This window comes from Betta splendens, chromosome 14 (assembly GCF_900634795.4).
Source record: "Betta splendens chromosome 14, fBetSpl5.4, whole genome shotgun sequence".
NCBI classification, from domain to species: Eukaryota; Metazoa; Chordata; class Actinopteri; order Anabantiformes; family Osphronemidae; genus Betta; species Betta splendens.
In genome coordinates, this window is record NC_040894.2 from 9,463,629 (window position 1) to 9,487,530 (window position 23,902).

General features: G+C 42.1%; 3 protein-coding genes across 3 annotated transcripts; all 3 read left to right on the forward strand.

Moving 5' to 3' along the window:
• Positions 1–95: 95 nt before the first annotated feature.
• Positions 96–7,215, forward strand: pom121 (POM121 transmembrane nucleoporin). Its single transcript, XM_029172923.3, has 13 exons — positions 96–697; positions 1,071–1,277; positions 1,430–1,579; positions 1,986–2,066; positions 2,253–2,424; positions 2,696–2,784; positions 2,951–3,030; positions 3,139–3,260; positions 3,362–3,461; positions 3,566–3,835; positions 3,954–5,405; positions 5,492–5,593; positions 5,829–7,215. Exons 1-13 carry the CDS (start codon positions 126–128, stop codon positions 5,927–5,929), a joined length of 3,498 nt encoding a protein of 1,165 aa, XP_029028756.1. The 5' UTR covers positions 96–125; the 3' UTR covers positions 5,930–7,215.
• Positions 7,216–7,757: 542 nt separating this feature from the next.
• tbl2 (transducin beta like 2) lies at positions 7,758–10,526 on the forward strand. Its single transcript, XM_029174538.3, has 7 exons — positions 7,758–7,981; positions 8,108–8,229; positions 8,494–8,678; positions 8,937–9,088; positions 9,330–9,456; positions 9,652–9,804; positions 9,917–10,526. Exons 1-7 carry the CDS (start codon positions 7,855–7,857, stop codon positions 10,374–10,376), a joined length of 1,326 nt encoding a protein of 441 aa, XP_029030371.1. The 5' UTR covers positions 7,758–7,854; the 3' UTR covers positions 10,377–10,526.
• A 370-nt stretch (positions 10,527–10,896) lies between these two features.
• mybbp1a (MYB binding protein (P160) 1a) lies at positions 10,897–20,996 on the forward strand. Its single transcript, XM_029174212.3, is given in 28 exon segments — positions 10,897–11,138; positions 12,188–12,283; positions 12,398–12,481; positions 12,571–12,645; positions 12,785–12,892; positions 13,020–13,210; positions 13,426–13,593; positions 13,856–13,973; positions 14,190–14,479; positions 14,579–14,689; positions 14,774–14,899; positions 14,994–15,185; positions 15,282–15,390; positions 15,485–15,578; positions 15,689–15,849; positions 16,128–16,241; positions 16,329–16,398; positions 16,401–16,498; positions 16,766–16,939; positions 17,149–17,306; positions 17,437–17,571; positions 17,892–17,982; positions 18,419–18,550; positions 18,628–18,696; positions 18,921–19,034; positions 19,919–20,020; positions 20,109–20,233; positions 20,318–20,996. Coding segments are annotated over 28 exon segments (3,810 nt in total). The 5' UTR covers positions 10,897–10,973; the 3' UTR covers positions 20,658–20,996.
• Positions 20,997–23,902: the final 2,906 nt, after the last annotated feature.

Consider the following 23,902-nt stretch of genomic DNA (forward strand, 5'->3'; position numbering starts at 1 on the left):
CAACGTTAGTCGTTAATTTTAATTCATTCATTTTACCCGAAAGGTGGCGATATTTCAGCAAAAGTCAACGCCCTAAATTCCAAAGATGAAGAAGAAGTGGTGCCAGAAGAATAGCATGATGGGATATGAAAGTCCTCCGGCGGCGCGTTGCCGCCATGTCACCTAGAGAGAAACATTTAGTTCTTCTCTCTGTTTTAGTCATAGTTAGTATTACGCTATATTACATTCCTACTTTCTTTTACGCGACTTTAATTCTTGCCGTTTGTTGTATTGTGTGTTACTATCATAGCGGAGAACCGCTTCCCGCCAGGTTAGGCCTTAATCCGCGGCCTGGGTTGAACGTCCCTGCCGTAGTCCGCCGCTGGTTGTTAAGTTGGGGTTTGACCGGCGTGTCGGCAAACACTCGAGTCAGAACGAAGATTAGCAACAACAGAACCGAATTCCGGGCAACAGAGGGACACTTCAGGCAACCACTTACTGAAACCGGGATTTTTCGTCCGCAAGCCTTGGCAAGTGACTCGTTTCTTTTCAGCCCTCGGGATATCCTCATGGGGAGTTACATCGGGAAAAGCGAAAGTCCGAGTACGGACTATGGGAGGCCAAGAGCGGGGAGAAACCCTCGAGAGCAGCTCCGGGAAAAACTGTCCAGACCCAACCATGCGGTGTTTACCCCCAACAGGAGGCTGTCATTTGCTGGGTATGTTGAGAAGTGGATCATAGTGTAGGTTAGCCAACTTTAGGAGGCAGATGTTTGTAATAAACAGTTGGCGGGACTGAATAAAGCTCAATAAGCTCTGCAGGGCAGTGTCTTCATATGAACACTTATTAGTACAATTGTGATCTACTACGATTATATAAAAATGATTTATCTTGGATATGCAATAGCTGTGTGCATATACTTACTTTAGTGTTTACTATGTTACAATTATCAACATTTGTAAATGTTAACTGAGAACATTAAATGAATGCAGTCATAAAATCAAGCACCCTTTGCAGGAGTCATAGAACATAGTTGTTATATCTACACTTGTTTTAGAGGCTGCTTTCACTGTAATGTTTTTCCACTGCAGGGAGCCTTTGGGCACAGTGAGCAGGTTCACTATCACCCCTCAGCGACACTATCCCTTGCAGCAGCCAGGTGTCTCATCAGTGGGAGTCCTACCGCCTGTCAAATGGGATGGATTCAGGAAGAAGAACATCCTCAGCCCTCGTAACTCTCCTTGTGTTCTTAGCCCTGTAACTGTGAAGATCGCCAGGCCCGACCACAGCACCCCAAGGTACATTCTTTTACATAGTCTGCCAAAAATCTGTGGCGTTGTTTTGATTGTCTAGTATTAAACCACATACTTTTATCATCATTTTTACCAGAGCATTTTTTGACATGACAATGGACTGACCAGAGGTGTAATTTCTCCTTTTTCATTTTTAGTTTGGATCACCTCAGTTGTCCAGTTCTCCCCAGGGCCCCTGTAGACCCCTGCTCCAGAGAAAGTGTCCTTAGAGTACTGAAGGAAAGCCGCAAGAGAGAGGTTGAAGAAGAGGATAGGAGCTTTGCAACTGAGCAGAGAAGCAAAAGAAGGTACCAGTTTATAACATAATTTTGATGATGACACAGTATCTTTTGACTATATAGATGTTTCCATTATGTCTCAAGTAACAGCGAGAGCATTAAATTGTTTTTCATTGTGATTAGAGGACATACAAATGAAACTACCTAACTTATTTGTTGGATCACTTCCAGGGTGGATCTTGCCTGTATTAGGATCAGTTATAGACATTCAGAAATGGCTACTAACATAGAATGTTTCTGTTTATACTGTTATTGATTAATAGTAAAGTAATTTGGTAACTCTGAAAAATATGGTAAATTGTTGCCCAGTGTTATGTTTTTCTAGTATATGAGTATATGAGTCTGGCAGGTTAACCAAGCCCAGTTGTCTTACTTTAGAATTCAAAGACAGCAAATATCTGTTTCTAACCCCAAGGCGTAATGACAGTGGTGGAAGTGCACACTCTGCTTTTGAACCTCTTTTGCCCAATGGAACTCCGTCACAACTGGTTCCTAAGTGAGTGAAATCTATTCTATTCTATTTGACAGCTATTAAAACCTTTTAGACCTGTATCAAGAATAATGTTTATATACATGAATAACACAAAATTATATCCATTGACAGTTATTAAAACCTTTTAGACCTGTATCAAGAATAATGTTTATATACATGAATAACACAAAATTATATCCTATTCTCAAGGCCAGGAAGCCTGAAAAGAGGCATTACCTCACTGGCAGAGGAGTCTACCATGAAGAGGTCTCGCACCTCCTCCATCAGCTCTGGCAGTGGGGTCCATGCTCCTAGAGGAACCCCAGGCACAAAGAGAAACCCAATCCATAGCTCCTTAAGCTCATCACTAGGCTTTAGCCAGGTAAGCCTTTGCACAAAAACACGCCAGGCCAACAGTAGTTTCACTAATGTATAAACTGCAGTCGCAGCAGGGTTTCACAACAAACTTTTACTAACACCAATAGTGATTCTAAGAATCTGTAAAAAGCAAAAAATATACTGTTGGGGCCCGAGTTTAGGGCTCAAAAACTTGGATCCCAGCCAACTGTCGGCTCACGCCATTGGCTTTACCTGCTGCAATGCAGTACATATTATCAGATTTTGTATATTCATTGGCACTTTGACCATCACAGTGGAAGAAACCATCAGCACCAAGTCCCCCCCTGTCCAGCCCAGGGTCGTCTCGCTCTCAGACTCCAGAGGGAGTAACAAAAAGACTGAGGTATTTGTTTGATGGTTTTCTTGTACATGCCTCCTAGCTTGTAGTCGTGTTTTCTCTGCCTTGCTCTTTATTTATTGACTTATTTATCTGTGGAAATCTTGTAGCTACTCCCAACAGTTCTAACCCTTTACAAAGACCGGTTTATAACTTGTAATTTTGTTAAAAGAGAGGATGATGGACAGTCGCCCAGCTCAGCATCCTCGGTGAGATCAGACCATACGGCCTCTGACAAGGCACCTGTTACTTGTAAGCTTCATACACATCATAATTCACACCTACACCTCTCAAGATATTATTATTATTATTATCTTTATGTTATTGAATTAACTAAATAAAATGTAAATGATTTTGCAGCTAAACTGACTCCAGTTCCCAAGGTTCCCGTAGCTACTTTAAGAGATTCAACTGATAGTGGAGGAAAAAGGAAACGGAAGATCCAGCTGGTGTCAAACCACAGGGACGATCTCATAACTCTAGTAAGAAAAGCTACAAATGAAAACATTTCTGGCATAAGTTGTATAAGTTGTACGGGGATCTAGATTTATCAGTTTCATCTTTTCTGCCTATTGACTTGCAGCCCCCACCTCCAGAGCTGGGGTATACCATAACTGTGAAGGATTTAGATGAAGAGAAAAAGGCTGCTATCAGCAAGATTCAGAAAGTCCTGGAGACACCTGGTGAGTAGCCGTTACAATTGAATGGCTTAGCATTGCTTAGATCATCTGTATGAATGTGGATTGGATACCAGAATCTGATGTCTTATTATTTTTTCCTTGATTAGCCCCAGAGCCAGAGAAAACTCCCTCCTCCCAAGCCACATCTTCCACCCTCCCTACCTCCTTGGCCATCTCTACAACCACCACCCTGAGCAGCCTTTTGGCATCTCCCTTGCCGACAGACACCACCTCTGCTATCCCAGTCATTAACTTGGATCCCAGCCCAGCTAGCAGTAAGAGTATAGCTCCTCCTGCCTCCAACCCACTGCTGGAGGCTCTGAAAATGAAGACAGTTGTTTCTGCTACTTCTACATCTCCTGCTAGCACAACTAAAGGTACCGTTTCACATAAAAGTTCTCTGATCATCATAGCTCAACAGCAGAAATTCTGTTCACAAAAATGGTAACATAATTCTTTAAATCTTGTTTTTGCTTTGTTTTTTGTTGTCTCTAGCATCTGTATCAACTACGCCAATTCATCCCATTAGCTTAAATCTGAAGACTTCATCTACAGCAGATGCTCTACAGCTTCCCTCTGCATCTCAACCTCAGTCTTCCACTGCTGGTTTGGAGCAGCCCTCTGCCTTTACTCAGGTTTTGAGTCAGATCAACAAAGCTCCTAGCACCACCCAACCTGCAGCAGTAGGAAGCCTGTTTGGCCTGGCCAGCCAGATCAGCACGCCCTCTGCTTCTGCATCCTCCAACACCGTTAGCGCTGCTACTGCAACAACCAGCAGCACTGAGGCTGTCAGTAACACAAACCCTCTTTTGCCTTCGGGGTTCAAACCTATCTTTGCCGAAACCACTGCTTCAGCTACAACAACTCTGAGCAATCAACCTGTCCAAAATTTCAAGCCCATATTTGGAGGCATCAGTACAGGTGCTAGCTTTGGAGAGCCTCCATCTCTCACCACCACCACCACCACCACCAACTCAACTTCTGTAGTTTCTTCAAGTTCTACATCAGTATTTGGTGGCTCTACAAGTAGCACAACAGTTACTCAAGGTGCCTTTCCTGGCTTGAGCACCACCTCCACTGGCACAGCCTCCACTGGTTCCAACGCTACCGCACAGTCTACAGCACAGCCGGATATGAAATCCATTTTTGGAAACTGGTCGACATCAGCCGCAACTAGTACAAGCTCAGCCTCAGCTCAGGCACCTAATGCAGGGAGCACGTTTCAGTTTGGAGCTGTTACCACCACTTCTTTAGGTGCACCTGCCCTTGCACCTGCTTCTACCACAACCTCCACGAACAGCACCTTCTCATTTGGTGTAACACAGCCAACACTTCAAGAAAGCAGTCAAAAGGGTTTCTCCTTTGGCCAGGCAGCATCTAGCCAGAACACAACCATGGCTTCATTTGGAGGTTTTGGCTTGGCCAACACTGCCTCAACCACACTTGCTACCACAACCCAATCCAATTTTGTATTTGGTAAGCCATCATTTGAAGCACCTGCTGCACAGTCAACCTTTGCCCCCTCAGCTGCGCAGCCAAAGCCCTTCAATTTTGGAAGTGGAGCCTCATCCACACCTACATCTAACTCGACCCCAGCTCCGTTTACTTTCGGGTCGGCTCCTGCAACAACAGCCACCACCTTTGAGACCCCAGCTAAACCTGCATTTGGATCTAGTTCCACGGGTTTTGCTTTTGGTGGAACTACTGCTCCCTCAGCTGCACCAAGCTTTGGTGCAGCAACTCAGACTCAGAGCTCCTCTGCTTTTAACTTTGGTGGTGCTGCTCCTCAGCCAGTTGCATCTGGACCTGCACAGCCAGCAACTGGTGGATTTAACTTTGGTGCTGGTATGCCATGCCCTCAGTTTGGAACACCAGTGTCTAGTAACCCTGCACCGCAGATGGGAAGCTTCAACTTTGGAGCTGCTGCTACTGACAAACCAGCATTTGGTAAGAAATATCTTTCTTTGCTTGTTTGCACTTTAAACCCAACTATAGCAGGTGTGTAATCAAACTATATATTGCTTTTTCTGCAGGAACGTCTACCCCATCCTTTGGCCAGAGTGCACCTGCAGGTCCAATTCCCTTTGGAAGTCCTGGAACTCCAGTCCAAGGTTTTAACCAAGGTGTTCCATTTGGTAGGTCTTGTTTGAGAGAAATAAATACTTATTCAATACACTTCAACTCTGCATATCAAGATATAGGATGCTAATAAGCAGAAATGTAGGATGCTGTCTCTCGAGAAATGTTTCATAACGTTAAAGAAATGTTTTTGATTTACCAAAGTTCTACTAATTGTTTAACTAATATTACTCCTATAATATTTCATCTATTTCGTAACTTTTATGGTGTGTCTGTGTTGTTGATTGTCAGGGTCTCCAGCAACTCCATCATTTTCTATTGGAGCTGGATCAAAGCCATCTGGAGCACGTCAGCGGCTGCAGACACGGAGGCAACACAACAGGAAGAAGTAACATATATGTTCAGCACCAATTTCACAAGACTTCAGCTGCTGCTGCTTTGTTGCTATGTTGTAAGCTCAACAGCCCCCAAAAGGGCTGCCACCATGCCCTTGGTTTCCTAACCCCCTCTTGAATGGGTGTGCCACCTTAAAACAATGTTTCGAGAGGAGAGCACAACCTGCTTGCTAAGTTCATGTTGCCTGGATGACTACATGACCCAGTGAGGGAACATTGCAATGAAGAAATGGAATCCAGAACAATGTACTATACTTGAAAAGTGAGACAGTGGACTAGTTAATTTTTTTTAAGCATATCCAAAGTTCTTTTTCCTTTTACAGTAAGTGGACACTCCAGTTGGTTTGTCTTGAGGAGGATGTTAAGTCTCGCAAAGACATAGATCCTTGGCTGAAACATTTATTTTTTTAAGTAAATCATTCACTTCTTTGTATGTTACGGAATATTTGAGTACATTCTGAATATAGTGAAATCAGACAAGGTACACAACGCTGCCGTGCATATGGAAATTGATAGAACGTTTGCATTTTAAATTATTTTTTTAATTGGCTATTTCACCCTGTGAACAAATGTTGTCTCTGTGCTTAAGGGCAACATTTGTAAATGTCTTAATTAAGTTGGTGCAGACCTTTGTATTGTTTCATACTTTTTTTGTCATTGCAAACATTCCTAGAGTTGTCGTGTGGATGGGCTTTTTTGACAGTGACTGCCAACAGTCATGTGATTAGCACGTGTATGATTAGGATGACTACTTCTGAAAAGTGCTGACAAACCAAGCTTTAGACATGTGAAAAGCATCTATGATTCTTCACATATTTGAACCATGAGATGTTTGTTTGTGCCAGACTACCTCTCTTTACCTCAGAGCACTGAGTCTTTGTTACTTCACTGAAATATAACAATTAAGAGAAGATTCACTTCAATTACAGGTATTCCTTAAAGATAGAGAAAACTTTAAGACATCTGCACAGCAAAACATTATTCCCAATTGAAATTTTTCTAATAAATAATTTTCATTAAATATATAATTACTAAAAATATCTGTTAATGTATTGAAAATGGAGACTCCAGTTATGGAAACATTTATTTTCTGTTCCTTTTTCTGTTTTCTTTTTTACACCATGACTTAAGCCTTTCTGTCAGGGAAGTGTGATGGTCAGTTATTTCATCAAAACTCATTTCTGATTTCAGTAGTTATCAATTGTACAAAATGAGAAATGTCTGATGCTGTTTTTTATGGTTTTAAATTAATAAATAGATGGATGTGAATGTTGTAAAAAATATATGGTAAGCTTGTCAAGGTTTTATTTTGTCGCTACTAGGTTAGATCTGTTGCATAATGGATAAAATATAATGTCTATAGTTTGTTCTTTTCACAAACCAATTACAGAAATTGAAATGTCATAAACCATTTTTTGTGAATATTTAATTTAAGAATAAGAATACCTTTATTAGTCCCACAGCAGGAAAATTGCACCTTACAACAGCAAGAGGACAACAAAAAGAAAACAGAAACCTATATAAACATACATCCATAAATAACAAGTGATGAACCTCGAACACCGCACAGAAATATATACAATATATACAAAAAAAAGGTAATATTGGAATTGAAGCCAGCAACATGACATAAATTTTAGGATGGAAATGTGTTTACTACTGTGTTCCTTCGATTTAACAACAGTCTGGGGTCATCATTATCATATTTGGCCCATGGTTTCAAAAAACGTAGAATGGAGCTGGATGTTAAAACTTTACTTTTTTGGATGCTTAGACTATTGACACTCCCGTCCGTTAGGGGGCAGTGAATGCTCCATGACGTTAGAAGTAAGGAGAAAGTACGCATGCGCGCTGCATCAATAGTGAGTTCAGTCCAATGAGTAAACGTTAGCGCTCAAAGTACGTGGCAGAAAACTTTTGACATGGAGCTAGCAGCCCTGGCCGCGTTGACGTTGTTGCTGGGTGCATTAGTTATATTAGTGGCTTTAGCGGTAGGAAGACGGAAAGAAGAAATTAGAGAAGAAACGGAGCAGGCAGCGGAATTTGCCGGTAAGAGCTACATGTTAGCTAACAACCCAAGCTAGTCACTAAAGTGGAGGGTGGTGAGTCAGCAACGCTGTCACCACTGGTCATTGACAGGCTGAAGTGTTGCTCATGTTCCTGTTTGTTTGTCAGCTGAAGGCAATGTTGTGAAGGGCCCTGTGTCCAAGAAACAGAAGCAGGAGAAGCAGCGCAACCGTAAGGACAAAGCTTCACAGCACAGTTTCAGTCATCCACTTTTGGCGGCCGCACTGAAGGTAAGACCAGTTATCTTGAAAATACGTTTTTGTTTGTTTTTAAATCTAGAAACCGTCTTTTTTTTTCTAATTCTGCATACATTTAAAACTGATTTATAACATGGTTTCAAACTTTCAGATCCCAGTATAAATGCTAACACCTTGTAACCCTTGAAAAAGTGTGTATTTTCACTTGAATACACGTGAAGATCTAATTTTTTAATACCTATGATTATGTATTGACTTGTATTAGTGAGTGTGTGTGTGTGCACTTGTACCTTTCAGAGCCACAGTGGAAATGTGACCTGCCTTGATTTCAGCAGTAATGGGAAGTACCTAGCGTCCTGCTCTGATGACCGCACAGTCCGAATCTGGAGCACCAAAGATTTTCTGGAGAGGGACCACAAGTGTCTGAGAGCAAATGTTGAGCTGGATCATGCTACACTGGTCCGCTTTAGCCCAGACTGCAGGTATGTCTCTGTCCTGTATCTGTCCACAGAATAACTTGAATCAGAACAGCTACAATCTTATGCTATACCAAGCCTAACTTAAATGCTGCAACAAGACTTTGTATTTTATCATCAGAAAATGTAAAAAGTTCAATAAAGTTTTGACATTGTAACTTATGGCCACAACCAGAATTGGCTCTGATGCATCTTCATAATTTTTTTTGGAAATATTCCTGCTAATAATATGTATGGTTTCATTAACTCTGTTCTTTCCTGCAGAGCATTTATTTCCTGGTTGGCTTATGGAGATACTATTCGAATTTTCAAAATGTTCAAGAAAGAGGACGGCACTTTAAGCTTCAAAGCTGCTGCCGAGGACTTTCCCCAAAAACACAAGGCTCCCATTCTTAATATTTGCATTGCAGAGACAGGTACAGGGCACAAAATGTAATGTATGAATTTTTGTTTTTTCTTTGTGCAGTACATCAGCGTGAAGGTAGATTTTAAGTCCTAAAAAAAAGTGTTTTGTTCCTTTTAACTAATTCTTTCAATAGTAAGATTTCTCTAAAATCAGTGAGTGATAGAAGATGCATTCAGGCTCTTTAGGTTAGATTTTTCAGGTGTTGATATTGGTCTCTAGTCTAAAACACATGCCATCCTTCTTGCCTGCAGGCAAATTTATTATGAGTGCATCCACTGACACCACCATCCACATCTGGGACCTCAAAGGAGAGGTGTTGGCCTCTATTAACACTAACCAGATGACTAATTCTTATGCTGCCATCTCACCATGTGGCAGGTCAGTCCACTATCCCTCAGTTTTACTTGAAAGCATGAATACACACCCATCTATTGTGTACCATATATTTAATTGTGGTATATGTCATATTAGCTATATTCTCTTAAAATATTTATAAAATAATGTTTTTACATCATTGATATGTAAACGGATGCAATGTAATTGTTTGTGTCCGCTTTCTGTCCCTATGTCCAGGTTTGTAGCGTCATGTGGCTTCACTCCTGATGTAAAGGTGTGGGAGGTTTGCTTTGGGAAAGCAGGCGAGTTCAAAGAAGTGGTGCGGGCTTTTGACCTGAAAGGCCACTCGGCAGGAGTTCATGCATTTGCATTTTCCAATGACTCCCACAGGTAATGAAGACTTTCTGCCTGTAAACACAGCAACAAAAAGGGCCTTATGTTAAAGGAGGAGTTAGACATGTTTTTACACAAATAATATTTTCATTTTATTTGTATTTTTTAGAATGGTGACTGTGTCCAAAGACGGTACATGGAAGCTGTGGAACACAGACGTAGAGTACAAAAAGCAGCAGGATCCTTACCTCCTGAAGACTGTCCCCTGTTCGTCATCGGAGGGTACCCGAGTGGCCTTGTCCCCAGACGGCCGGGTGGTGGCAATCAGTGATGGTTGCAATATAGCACTGTACAGTGCTTCCACAGGCGAGCTGGAGGAGGAGCTGCACGGTGTCCACAGTCAAGATATCACTGACCTTAGATTTGACATTAATGGGCGTTTCTTGGCAAGCAGTGGTGACAAGGCAATTCGAGTGTTTCACAATGCCCCAGGTTACCGGGCTTCCATCAGAGACATGCAGGATATGCTGAAGAAAGCCCACAACGAGGGCATGAAGCAGAGATTGCAGCAGCAGATCAGAGAGGCTCAGAGTGCCTTGGACACTGTGCTGGCTGCTCCTGTTGAGTAACGGAATCCCAGGAATTGTGTTTGAATGGGACAGTGACTCTGACTGCTCCTCTTTTTGCATCTTGGCTCTCCTTCTACAAGGAAGTGATCTAGTCAGAGAAAAATGGAAATTGCATGCAGTTTTAATAAAAAATATCTTTTTATTGGAAAATACATGTCTGTGATTCTGCTGTTTTCCAATATGTCATTCCTTTTTATTTTACAATTTTTGAACACCACAAATGAAATTACATTAACACGTGAGGGCGAATTGATCCTTGAAATTAATTCTGATACTGACAAACACTCATTAATCACCTAAAGTAAAGTCCATTACTCTGGTGCCTGAGACACATCTGCTCTACAGCTGAAAATATTATCTTTTTTTTACTTAGAGATATTTTTTCTGCAAAACATTACTAAAATGTGTGCTGTAAGACACATTAAACCTGGAAACTGGCCGGTATAGACTCTAATAGAAGTATAAGTGTTGTTTCCGTTTTCACTGTTCAATAAAGTTTGTTGAAAAGTTGAACCGGAAGTAGAAACTAAGCGGTTGAGGCACATTTTCCTCCTGCGAAAGAAGCATGTGTATCAGTGTGCGCACAAATCTGTAGAGATGGTGGAGCTCTCAGTTAAAACACCGAAGCCGGTTCGGCCCGCTGGTATCCTGCAACAGAACCGCGTATTTCTCGACTTTTTTTGGGACTTGGCTAAACCCGATCAGGAGGTTCGGTTGAAAGCGGTAGAAAATCTGATCCAGTATCTAAAAACGAACAACAAGGTAAGTTGAAGTAGAAGTATAAATATGAAAAGTAATACGACACCTCACCTTAGTTTGTTTCTTATAGGTTGTTTCTAAGTATTTACCCATAAGTGTGATATATATATAAATATACAGTGTGTCGCCTGTTAATGACACATATATAACAACCACAATAATATTACTCTAATGTCGAAATGTGTAGGTGAAGCTAACTTCCACATGTTTTACATGCTCGTCTTGCAAAGTACACACTTAAAACTTTGAAATAAAGGTAGTGTCATAAAAGAACAGTATTTCTCCTGCACATAAATATATTATATTTCTCTTCATTATTATGTGTTGTCATATTTTGTTTTTATTTGTGTTCATTATGCTGCTGGAAGATGCGAATGTCCTTCAGGGGTGAATAAAGTATTATATCTATCTTCTACGGGAAGTAGGGTCAACAACATAAACCTAGTTATAAATAGGCTCACTATTTCGACTATTGATTGGGAATTTCACAATTTAATTATTCTGTATACTAAACATTTAATTTAATAATTGTAATCTTTTAATCTAATTAATAGAATTAATATCAGCCTTACAGTACTTTTCAGTTGTGTGTGTGTGTGTGTGTGTGTGTGTGTGTGTGTGTGTGTGTGTGTGTGTGTGTGTGTGTGGTAATTGACAAAATAAAAAATAAAAATCTAAGTACTCTAGGTACACAGCATATTAAATAACAAAGTTAAAACCTTTAAAACTAACTTTTAAGTCCCTATTAGTACCATGGCCACAAGACGAACGGCCTGTCATAATCAGTACTGAAGCTTATGTAAAGTAAGTGTGTGATTAGTCAAATTATCCAGACAGAAATACATTAGAGTCAACCTAGCACTTCTCCTGGGCATGCTTAATAATCCAGTTGTGCTTTCTGAGACTGAGTGGTGGTAATTAGCTGCACTGTGAACCCTGTCACCTGTAGATGTTTAGTGCAGAACTGTATGATGAGTGTGACCAAAACAAACAAGGCTTTACTGACTGCATCAGGAGCTGTGTTAATGTGCAGTGCTCTGTGCGTGCTACAGGCAGATGAACTGGAATATACCTTCAAGCGCTTGGTAGATGGACTTGGTCATACGCGACAGACCGCCAGGCCTGCCTTCAGTCTCGCTCTAGGACAGGTGAGTGGAGATAATCACCAAATTGGTGAACCTAAGGCGACAAATGTTCTTTGTTAATGGGAAGAGTATTTTTTGTAGTACCAGCTATACGCAATCTTTGCCTTATGTTTTTAGGTCCTAAGTTCCTTTAAAGAGGTTTCTCTGCAAAGCATATTGGACAGGATCAAAGAAAAACATAATCTCCAGACCATGAAGAAAGTGAGTAGTGTGCAGTGCTGTTTCTCTGTCAGCTCTAAAGACTTTATGATCAACTTCTATGACCATCGAGGTCTTCTCTTTTTTTTCAGAACCTTGTCAAAAATGTTACGTCCGGGTGCCTGTTTGGCGTACTGGCCCTTCATCAGTCCAGCCGTCTCTCTGAAGTAAGTATTGTCACTTCCTGTCATAACGTTAAAGAGAATGCATTGTGTAGAGGTTTGGGCACAGCCCAGGTTGCAAGTGGGTGTCTATGGCATGGGACCTGCAGCGTTGTGGTCTCTGAGATGTGTGTTGTCTTTCCAGGAGCCACAGGTGGTGCTGGGATGTGTTCAGCTCCTCCAGAGCCTCAGCCAGTACAAACAACACCTGAAGGACCTGCCCACTAAGACCATGACAGACATTCTCAACGAGGTGACTGCACACCTCAATTTATTTATATCTATCATAACACACAAGGTTCCAGGTTAAAAAAGGAAAGTCATTTCCATCTATTTCATATGTTTGTTCATTTGTGCATGAATGTGTTTACTTATGCCAGATCTCGGAGGACGTGTTTGAGAAGGTCCTGTTGGCTGCTCTACAGACTGACCTGGCTGCAGCCTTTAACACTCCGGAGCAGCTGCAGCTGTTGTTGGTTGCACTTCAGCGCTTTCCACAAGCACTCAAACCCAAGAAACTCAAGAAGCTGCTTGGTTCCTCCACCATCATCAACGCTGAAAACATCCCAAAGTAGGAAATCTGGAGATTGTCTTGTTTTGTTTTTATTAAAGGTTTTGTTTTTTTTTTTCAGTCTGTTATACACACTAGCTTTTTTTGTAGTCATTCCTTTACTGTCAGTGCTTTTTAAGCAATCGGCCAATTATTAATATAAGCAACAAATTGTATTTACTGTGTATATTCAGCTGTAGCTAAAGTATAAACTCTAAAGCAACGTTTTCCGGCAGGTTGACAGAGCTGTTGAAGAAGGTTGCCGACTCAATCAAGAAAGACTGTGTCCTCCCAGCAATGGCCCTGGACCTGCTGAAGCTCTCTCTGAAAGAAGGCAGCTTCCAGCTCTTCTGGAATGAAGCCATCATCAAAGGCTTGTTAAAGGAGAAGCCAGGACCAGCACAGTGAGTACTCCAAAGGGAGAAACACTTTCACAGAGGGAAAGAACCAAGTGGGGGGAAGAAATGAGCGTTTCACTTTCAAAAGTGAGGACACAGAAGTCATTGCAGGTTAAGCACTGTACCTGCAAGTCCTAAAAGTCTTTCGCTAAACTGGATCCTTGGGGGTTTTACTGTTTTATATTTAAATATCAAGTGTTTTAAGCTCTAGTACAGGTACATGTTTTTTGTTCTCCTAACCTTTTGGGTTTGTGCTTTTTGTGTCCAGTTACCTGAGCTTCCGTCTACTTGGCAGTGCCCTGACTATTCTGTCTGTAGACCAGCTGAAGGAGGTGCTGTCTGGAGAGGTGATGATGCAGTATGGCGACCATGTTGTGTTTGCTCAGGTAAGTGGTCAGGTCTTTTTCATTGTACAGTTGGTAGACATTTAATCAGATAAAAAAATATTTTTTTAATTTAAATATATATAATTCCATATGGTTTTGTAAGATGTTATTACGTTTATTTCAGTATATTTGGAATCTTTACTGTAATTAATATTAGTTTTGGTGGCATTTTTTAGATGAATAATATAAAGTCCATCTGTTGTTTCTATCTTTCAGAAACCAGGCCGCTTGAAGCTTGCTCCAGAGATAGACGTCTACGTGTCAAACTTCTTGCAGGGCTGTGAGGATTCAGACAAGCAGCTGGCAGTGATGGTGGGCTTCTCCTCGCTGACCAACCAGGGCTACCCGGTGGTGCCGTCGGTGTGGAGGGTTGTGCAGCACCTCCAGCCTGCAGCCCTGCAGGGTTATGTGGAATGGTTAAAGAAAATGTTCCTGCAACCTCAGCAAGACAAGCTGCTTGACTTCAGCACTCGCAAGCAAAAAGAGAATCAGGAAGGACAAGAACTGTGAGTACACAGCTCATAATACTTACATCTATCGGTGTCAACTGAACAAGAACATGCAGGGGTAAAAATAAGATGTAACCATTAGTTTTCCTTCTTCAGAAAGGAGAACCCCATATTCCGACTAAGGAAATGGATTGTTTCCCGCCTTGCTTCAATCATCGACAACTACCAGGTGAAAAAAACAGAGGACCTCATCATGGATGTGGCCAGGTATGACAGCCTCTGTGTATGCACCATGTCAGTCTCTGTCATTCATAAAGGCCAGAGCATCAGTTGTTGCTGTTTTCTTTGCAGGTTTGTGTTTTTCCATGCGTTCTTCACAACCAAGAAGGCCTCGTCCGATGTTGCAGAGACGAAGGGGAAGCTTTCTGTCCCACTGGATGATAAAACTAGAACAATTCTTGCCAATTCTTTCTTTGGGTGAGAGCTGGTATCATCTCTGCTGTTCTTGGACAGATGACTTAATATATAAATGCTCAGAATGCACCAATCTATGTGTCTGTCCACTGTTCAGACTCCTCCTGTCCATGCACCACATTCCACTCAATGAGGAGGCTGCCAACCAAAAGCGGGTAGTGGGCGTAGCAGCTGACGGCACCATGTGGATCCACCACCTGGTACAGTATGCTCAGGTCTTACTCACACAGCCAAAGTATGTCCAGAGCAGCCGACCCTTCACCCCTGAGCAGAGACAGGCCTGGGACAGGTAAGATACAAAACTGTTTCAGGCTGCTGAATGTAGACGGGCAAACAAGATTGGAATGTGTCTGATGGCATTAACTCTTTACGGGGTTTCATCCAGCATGCTGGAGTCAGTGGCAAACCTGAACAAGAAAGCAAAGAAAGTCCAAACAGCAGAGAGCAGAGCTTTCCAGCGGCTCTTCTTGTTGGTTGGCATGCACCTCTTCAAGGTAAATCATCCTGGTGCATTGTTGCAGCTGTGATTTTGATGTGTAAAGAAAAGTTCTCAGACCCTGAACTGTCACAAATGTGCTTCTTTTCAAGGCACCTGAGGAGCTCCTGGACACCTTGAAGGACCTACAGAGCTGTGTGGACAAAGCCCAGGAGAAGGCAGCCAAGAAGAAGAAAAAGAAACAAGGTTAGTTCCCATAGAATGACGGTTCCCCCTCTCCCCGCTCTCTTATAGCTTGATCCTCTGCAGCCAAATATATAACTCATTTGATGTGTATAACTGTGTGTCTGCTGCAGATACCAGTCAGGAGGAGGAGCCTGAATGGGCAGAGGTGATGGTGGACATTTTGTTATCCTTGCTTTCCCAGCCGAGCCGACACATGAGACAAGTCTGCAAAACTGTCTTCTCCTCCATCTGCCCTCATGTTACTGCAACTGCCCTCACCGCCATCTTAGATGTAAGTGACAAATACAAATAATATTCTCTATTTTATTCGGTTTCCTGTTATCACTAATATTTATTGAAAGTGTGTGTGTATATATGGTGTGTGTATATAAGGTTCAGTGCTGCAATTTGAGACAAACAACAATATAACAAGTTTCAAATCGTCTTCTATACATCAGCAGGATGTATAGATCGTTCTTATTTCTTGCCATGTCACCGTATCCAAGGAGTAACTGTTGCCACAGCATCAGGCACAGACATAACAGATTCCTACTTTACTGCTCCCTGTAGGTGCTGAACCCGAAGAGCAATGACGAGGAGGACGGCCCTGTCGTTATCACTGAAGACAACAAAACTGAGAAGAAGAAATCAAAGGAGGAAGATGATGACGATGATGAGATGAAGGTCAGTGCCTTTACAAGGCACAGTTGGACAGACTCATTTGAGATTTTGTTGTAATTAACACCAAACACTTGATTGTGACTCCTCTAGGATGACTCCTCGGATGAGGATGCGGATGAGGATGAGGATGAGGATGACGAAGCCATGGAGGAGGATAAGGAGGAGGAGATGATGAAGAGGAGGAGGAGGCAATGGAAGAAGGGGTGGACCAGAATTTCCGTGTGGAAGTGATGAAGGTGTTGCAGCAGCAGAATGCTCTGGTGGGTGTTCAGGCTTTCATCCCGTTCTGGTGTCAGAGCACTGTGTGCACTGGCAGCAGTACAAGAGCTTGGCTGTTGTGAACACACTGACGTGACAAACATTACACCTGCTAAACACCAGCATGATGTCATTTTGAGCGTGCTGGAATATCAGTGTTGGCTCTTGTCTAACGGGAACCTTCACATTAAGAGTTCTGCGTGAGTTCTGTAATGTCCTTGTGTGGGATTTACATGTAATAATAAGAGTCATTTCTGTTGAATGTTCAGGCCACAGAGGAGGATGGCAGCAGTGATGAAGATCTGGATGATGATGCGATGCTGGAGCTGGATAAAAGCCTGTCAGTGCTGTTCACAGAGCAAAAGAAAAGGACTCTGGCCAAGAAGGATGAGAAAACAAAAGTAAAGAAAGAGAAGACCCTCGTCCGTGACTTTAAGATCAAGGTAACGCCTCCTCAATCTGGTGTCTGAATGTTTATTTGCTCTTTTAGAGTCACATACAGACACATATTTTTATAGCCTAAACCCATTCAGAACACATGTAGCTTTAGCATGTGTATGGCCTGGTTTAAGCCGAGAGGCTAGAAGAGGAGCAATATACAAATTCCACCACCATTCCAAAGAATTTGCCACTCTTCGTTTTGCTGTTGTAGGTGCTGGACCTCATTGAGGTGTTCGTGGCCCGGCAGGCAGGCAGTCCTCTCATGCTGAGCCTGGTGGAGCCTCTGCTCAACATCATCAACAAAGGAATGAGCTCCGACAGCGACCAGCAGGAGCAGGAGTTCCTCCAGCGAGCTGCTGACATCTTCAGGTAAATACTGATCTGTTGACTCACCTTATTACTATTTAGTTGTCTTCAGTTGGATCCAGGCTTTTAATAAATTTCAGTGCTCAAGCTCGTTGTAGGATTGTTTACTGAATAATTATGTCTGTTTTTTTAGGAACCAGCTGTGTAGATCCAAAGTTTACTGCAGGACAGCAGGTGACAGACAGGGGGAGCTCCACGACCTGCTGGATAAACTCGTGACCAAAGCCCAGAAACTGTCTGACTCCTCAGTCAGCCTCTATTACTTCAGGTACAGCCTAATGTTTAATGAAAATGGATCATCACTAACCAACCACTAACCAACCAGACTAGAACCTGTGAATTAGGAATATGATAAAATATATAAATATGAAGTAAGTGTTGTGATTGATCTCAGGTCTTCTCAGTTCTGAGCTTTTAGTCTTCATGTGAAAAGTGAATTAGCTTTTTTCATTAATTTTAAAACACACTACCTTTCTGTTTAAAGGTTAAGAATGCCATTTCAAGCCCTTCACATTATTCAGGACTGTTGTGAACCGTACATAAATTGCGCCTCAGGGTTTTCCTGTCTGTTTTCAACTGCCTTTGCAGTGCATCTCTGTATGTGGTGAAGGTGCTGAGAGGAGCTCCTCCTGCTGAGACCAAAATGGAGCAGACAGCAGAGAACACAGGAGTGAGCGAGGTACGTTCACCACTAATGAGTCCCCATTTGTGTTCTGTCACCTCAGAATCAGTAGATTTTCAAAGAAGCATTCATCCATTTATTCTTTATCGTTCAGGTCACAAAAGGTGATGAGATACAATTAAATATTTACATGGTGTGAAGTTGTTCTTGTAGAATTTTCCTCTTATCTCATTCCTTTAACCCAATAAATTCCAGGTCTATTCCTATATTTTACTGGGTCAGGAAGTGGGTCAGTGCGGGATTACTTGGCCTGCTTTTACCCAGCGTTTCCCCTTCACAAGGATTTCTACTTGTTTCATTTTTCATTCTTACTATCATCCATAGAGAACCTGTAAATGTAACGACTGACAAAAATTTTTCAAATGTTTTCTCTTCTCACAAATCTGATACCTGATGCTGTGTTGCCTGACATTTACTGTGTTTTTGTGTGCAGTTGAAGTTCATGGGAAATGTGGATGTGGATCGTGTCTCAAACACCTTCAGAGAGGCTCTGACCGCCTTCATGACTAAGAGGAAAAGCCCTCTGACCAGTCAAATGTTCATAGACCTATTCACCAGATTCCCCGTGAGTAGAGCCACACGTCGGACTGAGAACAGGAAGCAACAGCGCACGGTAGTCTGAAGGCTATGTGTTATTTCCAGGTTTTGGCTGTGAATCTTTTGGATACTGCAGTCCAGCACATCACATCTGGGGTCAGAGAACATCAGCAGGTAAAGATGTTCACCTGTCTGCTTCAGGAACAATTATGTAGCCAAATGCCCCCCTCAAACCAAAACAAAGGAAGAAATAATCTTAAACATGTTTTTTTGCAGTTCAGTTGCCAAAGAACAGATCACGCATCACAAAACACCTCCTCCCTTGTCAGCTATTATTCATTTCTTCTTGACCTTTAAGTCTGTTGGTTTGTTCAAAGTGTTCTTTTGTGCGTGGTCAGGGCCAAGCATGTGTATTGGTGTTGCGGGCGATGCAGAGCAGGGAGGTTCAGCAGCTCATGAGTGGAGCCCAGTGGATGGAGCTCTGTGTGAAGACCACAGGTCAACTGGCAGCGGTAGGTCAACACAGTCTTCAGTCATCAATGTGCAGCTGTTGCTGCTTGTTGTTTGTTCAATATCTGAGGTTTACAGAATACTACAGCAGGTTGAACAAAACAGTTAAAACAGCACTTCAATTTCTGTTAAGGAACAGGCTGCACCAGTCAATAATACTGTAGTCAATGCTATTGGAAAGCTGTGTTATGGATGGATTCGAACAAAGGAACCTGATGAAATTTCTCAGCCAATATGTGTTATATACTCCAAAGGCTCCATATACTTTTGTCACAAACAAGTAGAATAATTTTTAAAATATTAAATGGTTAATTGTTTTCCCTTTTTTTTATTAGGTTTTAGGTTGTAAATCTGTTGGTGTTTCAGAAATACTGACACTCTTGCATCTTTAATCCTCTGCAGAGAACTAATTAAAACTCGTGCTCAAGATGTTGTTCTAACTTGAGTTCATCAACCTAAGTCCAGATGCCCATGCTCCAGCATCCTTGGGGCTTGTAGAAATTTTAATTATAATGTTCTCAAAGTTTTGTGCTGTGATAAACGATGATTAGAGCCATTACTGCTCTCACTGTCCTCTGTGTGTCCTTGTGACATCGGAGGCTTAAGACAAGCTTATTTATAAGCTTCTACTGTTCCTCACCAAACCCAGCCACCTCTGTGTTGCCTCACCCTTTTCCTCCCAGACAGAAATAGACCTGCCAGATGATATAACCACCTTCATAAAAGTTAGTCATGGGACATTCGTACACTATTCATTGATTTCTGAGGTGCACAACATCCCCACTTTGAGTTCAACTGTCTTTCGTCTCCATCTCTGCTGTGTTTAAGTTATAAGTGTAAAACATGATCAGTAAATGCTTGAAAAGGCTTTTCTTCCTGATTACAGAGTTTTGGGCAGCTTCGTCCAACTGAAAGCAAGGCAGTTAAGGAGAAGGTGGTGCAGAGCCTAGAGCTCTGTCAGTATGTGGTCAAGCTCATACACAAGCAGGTATGTGGGTCTGTGAGAGGATAAAGTCATTGTGAGAGTGTTTTTTGTCCTGGTCTAACGTCTGGTTTTGCTGCCTGCACTTCTGTAGAAACTGTCTGTGGACCTAGAACCTCTTCAGACGGTCCTGCAATCCCTGACCACCACCATTGCTGACAAGAAGACTGGCAAGCTGCAGGACATCTACTGGGCTGTGATGAAACACTTTGGAATCACGTGAGTTGTTGTGGCGCGTGAGAAACCTATTGTAGATATTTGTTTACGAACATGCAAAGTATTTAGTGATGTTCGCACCCACAGGAAACCAAAAGCTGAGAAGAAAAAGCCTGACAAAGAGTCTGAGCAAGTAGCAGTTCCTAAGAACAAGAAAGGCTTCCTACCAGAAACGAAAAAACGAAAAAAGCGCAACAAGCCTGTTCTGGAGCCAGCAGCAGACAACTCGACCGCCACGCACGCACCAGAAGCAGACAAAGCACCGGCCAAGAAGAAACATGACAAGAAAGCTAAACGGAAACGACCGGCGGACAGCGCGGGCGCCCCTCAGCCCGACCCAGCGAAGAAGAGCAAAACGCAACCTGAAAGCAACAAATCAAAGAAAAAGAAGAAGCCCAAACAAAAGAAGGGTGGAGGCCAAGTGTAAATGGTCACTGACATCTAAATGGACACCTAGAAGATTTTGTTAATTTCCTTTTAAAGACACTTTTGTTTGTTTTCAATATATTGACAGTTTTCAGTGAGACAGTTCCATGGGAAGACATTTGCATGTATGGAAAGTGAATTAATGGGATTTTCTTATGGATTACTGCTGTTGTAAATAACAATACATTTGTTTAACTTTCAGGAAATCCATGCAATAAACATCTAGATGAGAGTTAGATGACCCTGCAGGGGTAGGTTCCCTATGTACTTTTGTGGACCTTGCAGCCAACTGTGTAGATTCAAAAAAAGTATTTTGAAATAAAAAGCTTCAAACCTTTTACCCAGCACCATAACATTTGCCTGAAAATGCCACAATCTTTCCTAAAGTATTTGTAAATTATGTGATGTGGTAAATTAAATCCCCTCTCAATGCCACGTGCAGTGGCAGAAATGCAACTCTCTCGCATAATATTCTTATTAAACGTTAATAGCCTTTGCACAGTGTTCGATGTTGGGAAGCCCTTGTGCTGTAAACTAGTATAAGTAATCACAAAGAACCCTAATTGACCAGTCAAAAAAAAAAAAAAGATGTAGCGCTACACAAATGGATTACTGTACGGGACATGAAGCCGCACAGCCATAAATCTGCGTGAATGTCAGGCAGGCAGCAGCACTATCAATCACTATTCTCATTTTCAAGCCGCTCACCACTGCAGGAACCTTCAAACCCGATATTTGTTGTTTGGTCTTGTATTGGACCAATACTACCATGTACTTGCAGTATAAGTCAATAAAGTTGAAACCTGTAAAAGCACCAATTTAATGTTTCAGTAAATCCAATAGCTACTCTGTAAATGTGGTCACTCATAGTGACTAATTTGAAGATAATTATCACTTTTTTTTAACCCAGAACTTTAAAAACATGATCTTGCAATTTTCATCAGTGATAATATTCCAACTCTCAACAAAGCTGAGGTGTTATTTGGCCTGCACGGCGGTGGAGGTAGCTTCAAAGCCAAAGCTCGAACCTGCAGTAATGAAGCATATAAACACACTCGTGACAAATCATCTGCCTCGAACCGTGACAGCAGAGGTGAGAGCAGGAGCAGTTGTGTCCTCTCCCTCTGACAGTGAACTGTCACTTGTCATCGCTGTGGGTTGAGATATAAAGCACACAACCAATCAGCTAATGCAACTGGGTGGAATAATCAGAATAAGTCGTAAAGTCGAGGGCAGACAGCTCATCAGTATGTGGAAGAGGTAACTGAAAGCGAGCCTGATTCATCCCTTCACTTTCTGAAATGTTCTAATTGGACTGTGAGTTTTGCCTTCACATGATGCTGTAGCACAACAGTGATTCCAGTATTTGTTTTCACCCATGTTGTTTTTGTTACAGCGTGCCCTTTGGGGTGTGATGCTCCACAGCAGGCGGCCAGGCAGCCCGCTGGCAGGTGCTAGTTTTATGCTGAGTGCAACCGGAAACCCATTCATTAACAGGCCCAGTAGTTCACCTGCCAGGCCTTGAAGGAGCATCCACAGTGGTTCCGCCACTATTTGGAGAGGAGCCAAATCATCCACAGACAGATTCTAATACTGTGCCTGCTGGGCTTCAATCTTCCTCCTCCTGCAGCAATAATCGCAGGGAAAGTCTCCTCAGATTCCACCAAATTCATACTGAATGAACAAGCAAAGATGTGTAGCTGTGTGTGGAAGTAAGAGACAAACCCAACCAAGGACTGCCAAATTAATTCCCAACTGAACACCTTTTTATATGTAATTTCATTCATCTGGGAGACTAATTGTCACCACGAACTTTTGTATTGCATTATGTGGCCCCTCCTAAATGCTTATGAAGTAAAGTAAATGAACAATGTTGGCCTGAAGTGACATTCGACTATAAATTGCTATAATAAACAGCCTTGGAGGATCCATTCCACTCCCCGGCCATACAACTAACTGGTCTTGTGAGCAAACCCCCTGGGAAAACAAAACCCTGAAAACTGTCCTCATTAATTCTAAATTAGGCTGTACACAATAACTAGGCTATTCCCCAACCAAGCTAAAATCACACATTCTGTCCCTCTTGCTCTCATTCTACTCTACATGTGAAACAATCAATAACAGTTTATCCCAGAGTAATGACTTCCATCATTTCATCTACAGCCAGCGTCTGATCTCTGACCTCCATCACATCTCAGACACTGACCTCCAACCATTCCCACCGTGGCTGGTTACCACCACTGACCCTCATTAATCGCTCAGCTTGCTGGCCACTTTCCTCTGCCCATCAATCTCTAGTTGCCAGTATTCTCTGACAATGTCAGTTCCTTGCCACTGACAATAATTCAGCTTTGTCTTTCACCCACCACAAATTGGAAGAGCTCTTTCATCCCTCTAGGAACTGTAGTCGACACCAATCAGCCACAAAGTTATTACCATCTAGCGATTTTAATATTGCGGCTAATTAAACTCGGTAAAAAGCAAAACTATACTGTATCTGGTCATGACTACATTTTCATGCTAAAAACATAATGTTTTCAATCCCAGTGGAGACATATTCAAGCGAAAAATGCACCTTACAGTTCCCATTTGAAGATAAATGCCTTCATTTAGCTGCACTTATGCCAATGAGATTAGATAGTCAGACATCTTCGAGGGCTGGAGCCTCGCCAAAGGCTGCTTCATATTCCCAGTCCTTTTTATGCTGTGGACAATTAGGAGCATGGTGTCCTGATATCGGGCCAGCACAATGACTGATGCTGATCCACATCCACTGTCCTCCACTAAGACACGTGGTGGTGCCATTACGAGGGCATGTCGGGATAAAGAATGGTTCTTCTGTGGTTAATCTTCATGACAATAGATCACATGGAAAGATTAATAAGCTCTACATAGAAGACATGTGGCATATTCAGTAGACCTGATTATGTATTTGATGGTGATAGTTTTACATTACATGTAGCTCACATGGTCTTTTATAGTATAAAACTGTCAGCAGTGTGGTTCTTTGCTGGCTATAAAAGTCTTGCAGTGCCGGTGTGGATTTTATGGATCTCTCCTGGGAAGGTCATTTGTACTTGTCTGGTGCAGCGGTTGACAAAATGAAAATCCATACATTCATGTATTTGCATATCATCAGATGTCACCTACTGTATTAGAACAGTAGAGTGTAGATGCATGTTGACTTGTGTATGTTCAAGTTTAAGGGCCCATGACCACGAGTGCTTAAGGTTACTGACACATTGA

What these genes read in the sequence shown, in the direction of transcription:
- pom121 (XM_029172923.3), top strand. Translation starts at nt 126, where the DNA reads ATGAAAGTCCTCCGGCGGCGCGTTGCCGCCATGTCACCTAGAGAGAAA. An exon ending in GAGCAGAGAAGCAAAAGAAG is followed by an intron (nt 1,580 to 1,985) that starts GTACCAGTTTAT and finishes TCTAACCCCAAG; the next exon opens with GCGTAATGACAGTGGTGGAA. An exon ending in CATCACTAGGCTTTAGCCAG is followed by an intron (nt 2,425 to 2,695) that starts GTAAGCCTTTGC and finishes TGACCATCACAG; the next exon opens with TGGAAGAAACCATCAGCACC.
- tbl2 (XM_029174538.3), top strand. Translation starts at nt 7,855, where the DNA reads ATGGAGCTAGCAGCCCTGGCCGCGTTGACGTTGTTGCTGGGTGCATTA. An exon ending in TTTTGGCGGCCGCACTGAAG is followed by an intron (nt 8,230 to 8,493) that starts GTAAGACCAGTT and finishes TGTACCTTTCAG; the next exon opens with AGCCACAGTGGAAATGTGAC. An exon ending in CGCTTTAGCCCAGACTGCAG is followed by an intron (nt 8,679 to 8,936) that starts GTATGTCTCTGT and finishes TCTTTCCTGCAG; the next exon opens with AGCATTTATTTCCTGGTTGG.